The sequence below is a fragment of the Suncus etruscus genome, chromosome 14 (assembly GCF_024139225.1).
Source record: "Suncus etruscus isolate mSunEtr1 chromosome 14, mSunEtr1.pri.cur, whole genome shotgun sequence".
NCBI lineage: Eukaryota > Metazoa > Chordata > Mammalia > Eulipotyphla > Soricidae > Suncus > Suncus etruscus.
Genome location: NC_064861.1, coordinates 68,305,685 through 68,311,684, shown reverse-complemented (window position 1 = coordinate 68,311,684; position 6,000 = coordinate 68,305,685). Strand labels below are relative to the sequence as shown.

At 48.4% G+C, this 6,000-nt stretch overlaps 1 protein-coding gene across 2 annotated transcripts in view; it reads left to right on the top strand.

The window, feature by feature from the left end:
* The first annotated feature begins 499 nt into the window (after nucleotides 1-499).
* Nucleotides 500-6,000, top strand: part of WDR59 (WD repeat domain 59) — a 75,170-nt gene continuing 69,669 nt past the window's right edge. For both annotated transcript variants that reach the window (XM_049786340.1, XM_049786339.1), the window contains exon 1: nucleotides 500-652. In XM_049786340.1, coding sequence (XP_049642297.1) covers nucleotides 599-652 — 54 coding nt within the window. In that variant the 5' untranslated portion in view covers nucleotides 500-598. The remainder of the gene's footprint in view (nucleotides 653-6,000) is intronic.

Here is a 6,000-nt window from a genome sequence, read left to right as displayed (position 1 = left end):
AGGGTCATGAAGACAGCCCAGAGGTAATGGACACTTTGGCAGGAGCTATGCTGTGAAACAATAAATAGTGCAATAAAAAGTGCATTTATGGAAGATCTCAGGAGAAGACATACTCTTTGGCTTGCATCTTTGTCGGGTTTTGGTTTGGAGACCGACTGGTCTTTGCCAAAGACAGATACCAGGAGGAGATAGGGAAGGACCAGCTAGTTGCCTTCCCCCTTAATCCAGTTCTTCCATCTCTTCCCGTGTTACCAGAGTCAACTCTACCTTGGAACTACAACTCCCAGCAGGCCTTGCGGCAAGAGGCGTGAGTCCAGTGCTGCGAAGAGGTGTGGGTGACACCAGCCCGGTGACGGAAGTGGTGGGGGCGTGTCTATTGGGACCAGCCGCGGCGCTGCGATTGGAGAATAGCGGAGGGGGGCGGGATTTTTGATTGGATCAGCCAATAGCTAGCGATCAGGCGAAAGCGGGGGAGGGACGGGGCGTGGCCGAGCTGGCTCGCGGGCTGCTTGGGACTCTCTGCACCCCGGAACACCGGGTGTCTTGGGGGGTCGGTGGGAAGGCGCCGTCCTGGGGCCCAGGCGGCAGCCCGCGGGAGATGGCGGCACGATGGAGCAGCGAGAACGTGGTGGTGGAGTTTCGTGACTCGCAGGTTAGCGGGGGGCCCAAGTAGAGCCTTCTGGGCATGCGCCTCCCCGGTTCCCTTCCCCCCATGCAGCCAGGCATGAAGCTGAGGTGTTGGGCGACCCCCAAGTAGGGTTTGGGGTGCTGAGTCAGGGAGTGACCCTGTGATGTCACACTTGAGGGGAGCCTTGAGGACCGTTGGAGCGGCTGGGAAGGCAGGGATGGGGTTTTGGGGTTCCCTGGTAGCTTTTGCAGAGGGTCTGTCTGGGACTCCCCCCCCCGAAATGCCTGGGGTTCATGTGTGTTATTGCTGTGGGGAGGTTTCTCACGACCCAGGTGCTGTGCTCAGCGACTTCATGCCAATTGTCAGGAACTTACTTCTCCAAGTCTCAACTGTGGCCTTGACCCCGCCTACAGGTCTTGGGACTGGAGGCAATGAAAAAGCAGCAAAACTGCTTGCATGCCCAGAGCTGGTTTCTGAGCCCAGGCTGCAGAGTGGTTGCAGAGGCTTCACTAGTAGGAACTAAGGCCAGGAATACTAGGAATACTAGGGCTTCAAATCCCGGGCTCCACCCCTACCTAGCCTGGCCTCATGCCTCACACCCTTATTCAGATCCGCATTCAGAAAGTTTTTGTGAGCTCCTTTTGAGATCTTACATCAGCTTGCACACAGTGCGTACAGTGACCAGCACGTGGGTAAACCTTGCAGAGTTTAATTTAAGCAGTTATTTTTTGTTTTTTTTGTTTTTGTTTTGGGGGGGGGGGTCACACCTGGCAGAGTTCAGGGGCTACTCCTGGCTCTATGCTCAGAAATCGCTCCTGGCAGGCTCAGGGGACCATATGGAATGCCAGGATTCGAACCACCGTCCTTGTCCTTCTGCTTGTAAGGCAAATGCCTTACCTCCATGCTATCTCTCTGGTCCAATTTAAGCAGTTGTTTGGTTTGTTTTGCTGTGCCCTGGTCCAGCACATGCTAGGCATGTGCTTTGCTACTGAGTCACACACATCCCCGAGGAGAATTTTATCTCTTTACTGAGGATTTTTTTGGGGGTGGTGGGACACACTTGGCAGTACTCAGGACTTACTTGCTCTGTACTCAGGAATCATTGGGGTCACTTTTGAAGGAGTACTGGTGATCAAACCTGGGTCGGCTGCATACAAGGCAAAGCACCCTGCCTCCTTGAGGATATTTAATTTTTTTTTTTTTTTTTTTTTGTGGTTTTTGGGTCACACCCGGCAGTGCTCAGGGGTTATTCCTGGCTCCAGGCTCAGAAATTGCTCCTGGCAAGCACGGGGGACCATATGGGGCGCCGGGATTCGAACCGATGACCTCCTGCATGAAAGGCAAACGCCTTACCTCCATGCTATCTCTCCGGCCCCTGTTTTTTGTTTTTTGACCAACACCTGGCGTCACTCAGGAGTTACTCCTGGATCTCCACTCAGAAATCGCTTTTGAGAGGTTTGGGAAACCCTATGGGATACCCAGAATCGAACCTGTATCCATCTCCGGTCAGCTGCATGCAAGGCAAACACTCAGGCCCCCGTATATATACATTTTTATTTATTTATTTACTTTTATTTTGGGGCTACTCCTGGCAGCCTTCAGGGGTTACTCCTGGCTCTGTGTTCAAAATTACTCTTGTCAGGCTCGGAGGACCATATGGGATGCCAAGGATCGAACCCGGTTGACCACATACAAGGCAAATGCCCTACCTGTTATTGCACCGGCCCAATCTTATTTATTTTGGGGCCCACATCCAGTGGTGCTCAGGGGATTCTCCTGGTTCTAAGCTCAGGACTCATTCCTGGCGGTTCTTGGGGGACCATATCAGATACCAAGGATTGAACTCATTTTGGCTGTATGCAAAGCAAATGCCTTACCCACTGTACTTACTATTGCTCCAGCCCACCCACCCCCCTTTTTGTTTTGAGCCACACTAGGCAATGTTCAGGGGTTACTCCTGGCATTGCCCTCAGGGATTACTCCTGGTGGTGTGGTGTTCAGGAAAGCCAGGGATTGAACTCAGGTTAGGCAAAATGCCCCTCACCCAATGTGCTATTGCTCTGGCCCCTATGTTTTAATATCTGTTTTTCAGCTTCCTGTCTTCCAGATACCTTGTATAAGTGATTTATTATATATACATATATAGTTTTTTTAACTTTTGTTTTTGTTTTTTTTTGGGCCACACCTGGTGACACTCAGGGGTTACTCCTGGCTATGCACTCAGAAATCACTCCTGGCTTGGGGGAGCATATGGGATGCCGGGGGATCAAACCACTGTCTGTCCTACACTAGTGCTGGCACACCACCGCTCCGGCCCCTATTATATTTTCTTTTATCTATTTTTAAAATTATATTAAATTTTGTCTTGCATTTTGTAAAAGACCCCTGCCACATAAGTAAATATTCTTTTTTTCCAAAGGGGGAAGCTTAGGGTCAGGGTATTGTCCTTATGCATGGTAGAGCCCCTGGTTTGCATGTGTGAGGTCCCAGGTTCAATTCCAGGTACCTCAAAACAAAACAGAAAACAATGGTGAAGTTAATCTGTTTGACTGCTAGTGACTTGGCCAAAGGCTCCCACTGAGTCCCCACCTTGGGATTTGAACTCAGCCTACTGGCTACTGGGCTTTTGTGGGACTTATTACCCTCCTTTGCTTTATGCTGCCTGCTTGCTTTGCTTTATGACAAATGTAATCCCCCTGTTCAGCACATATTTCTGGTGATTTTCCTTATTTAATCACGTCTCATTAAATACCTTCTGCTAGGCTTTCATTCACTCCTCTGATGTTTTTTTCATTTGTTTTTGGTACATATCCAGTGGTGCACGGGGCTTATAACTTAGAGATCTCTCTGGGCAGGCTTGGAGGACCATATGGGTTGCTGAATTGAACCTGGGTCTGCAGCATGGAAGGCAAGTGCTGCCACCGTTCTACCTCTTATTTTTCTTTTTCTTTTTTTTTTCAGACCCAGCAGTGCTCAGGGCTTACTTCTGGCTCCATGCTGAGGGATCACTACTGGCAATTCTCAGGAGATCATATGGGATGCCAGAGATCAAACTTGGGTGGGCCATATGCAAGGCAAACATCCTACCTGCTGTACTGTCACTCTGGCCCTGTGATCATTTTGGGCTCCCTGTAGGTACACACTGCAGGAACTATGTGATGATTTCTCAGGAATTTTTTTTACTGAGGAGACATTTGGATTACATTAAGAGGGGGATGTGGTTTCTTGTTCTATAACCTCATCCCCTGGCTGGAAAGAGTACAGGGATTAAGGTTCTTGCTTGGTGTGTGGCTTGAAGTGTCCCAGTTTCATCATTGGCACCATATAGTCTCTGGGGTTGCCCCTGAATATAGAGCCTGAGCACTGTAAGTTACAGCAAAAAACGTCGCCCCCAACAAATTAAAACCAAACCAAACCTTATCCTGTCTTTTGCAATAGGATGGAAATGGGTGTTGCTCGAGGGGCCACTACTGCTGAGCCTTAGCAGGATTTGAGCAGCTGCTGCATGGAAGATTCCAGAGTTTCATATCGTTAGCACTGTTCCCTGAGTCCTGCTCTCCTGAGGCGCGCTGTTCCCAGTCCCCTCCTGGGTAATTGCTTTTGCTGGGGACTGAATGGCATGGCAGTGGGCACCTCTGAACCTGCTGATGGGGAAGCTGCTAATCTGCAAAGTCTTGAATTCTCATAGACACCCGGGCAGCCTCTCTCCCCACTGCGTGTCTTCAGAGACGTAATTGGAGGCTCCTGTGGTGAGGGTGCTGCCACTTCCATTAGGGCGCCTTGAAGTCGTGTCAAATAATTAAGCTCAAGCAGCAGTTGCCATAGGATGAGGACAGACTCTGTTGGGTAATTTAATGGCCTTGTGGGAGTTTCTTTTTTTTTTTTCCTTTTTGTCTTTCAGCAGGCAGAATCTATTTCCGTGTGAATTAGTGTGGTTTTGTGGTTGAGTCTGATGATGATCAAGGAGGGGGTAGAAACCCATTTTATTAAGAATATCATAAGTTTGGAGCCAGAGCGATTGGGTAAGGCATTCCCCTTGCATTTGGCTGACCTGGGTTCAATCCCCAGCATCCCATATGGTCCAAGAGTGATTAAGAACAGAATCAGAGGGGCCGGGCGGTGGCGCTGGAGGTAAGGTGCCTGCCTTGCCTGCACTAGCCTAGGACGGACCGCGGTTCGATCCCCCGGCGTCCCATATGGTCCCCCAAGAAGCCAGGAGCAACTTCTGAGCGCATAGCCAGGAGTAACCCCTGAGCGTCACAGGGTGTGGCCCAAAAACCAAAAAAAAAAAAAAAAAAAAAAAAAAAAAAAAAAAAAAAAAGAACAGAATCAGAAATAATACCTGAGCACCTCCAGGTGTGGTCCCAAAATAAACAACAGCAACAACAAAAATAAAACCAATTGATCATAGTATATTTTCCTTTTTATAGTCAAAACCTTAGTACAGTGAGTAAGGTGTTTGCTTTGCATGCGGCCAGCCTAGGTTCCATCTCCAGCATCCCATATGATCCCCTGAGCACTGCAAGGATTGATTCCTAACAGTAGAACAAAGATTCATTCCTGAGAACCATTGGATGTGGCCAAAACAAAACATCAAAATCCAAAAGACAAGGATTTTATTAATGTGGAAAGAAAACATTAGTGCCCTTTATATCTTCCCTTCTGAAAAAAGCTAAAATAAACTTCAGTCACTCTCTCCTCTTTTTCTTCCTCTTCCTCCTCCTTCTGCTGCCTCCTCTTGTCCTCCTCCTCCTTTTTAAGAGCAACTTTAAAAAAGCTTTAGTTTTTTTTAGAGGAAAGCCCCTCCAAGAGGTGGAAGTCTTTCCCAGCTTGTCCAAAGGTCAATAACTTTTCTAGATGGTACCTGAGGTACACTAATGACTGATTACTGAGAAGAACTTGTGCTGTTTGGCAGTAACTCTGACATGATTCCTGAATCCATGAACCAGTGACTGTAGAAGAAAACTTAAAGGAGAATCTTCTAGAACACGACTATCAGAATTTTCTGTGTGGATGGAAATGGGGCCATTGAATACTTGAAATGGGGTCGTGAATTTGGGGGGATTCTCAGGGCACATAGGGACCACTGCTGGAGACATGCAGTCAACCAGCTTGGAAGGCTTAGATCCTGGGTCTGGCAAAGTGATTCAGCTTGGGTTCAATGCGAGGCTTCATTACTGCTTCCCTGATGGTACTCAGGGGACTATATGGAGTTTGGGATTGAATCTGGGCCTTTGAGCGAGAAAGTGAATCATGCACCAGATTATTTTGAGCATATCTCCTACCCTGAGGAGTGTTGTTTTATTCTGGTTGGGTGTATGGCAGTTGGATTTGGACACGCACCTTGAACACCCCCACGTAATGACTATTGA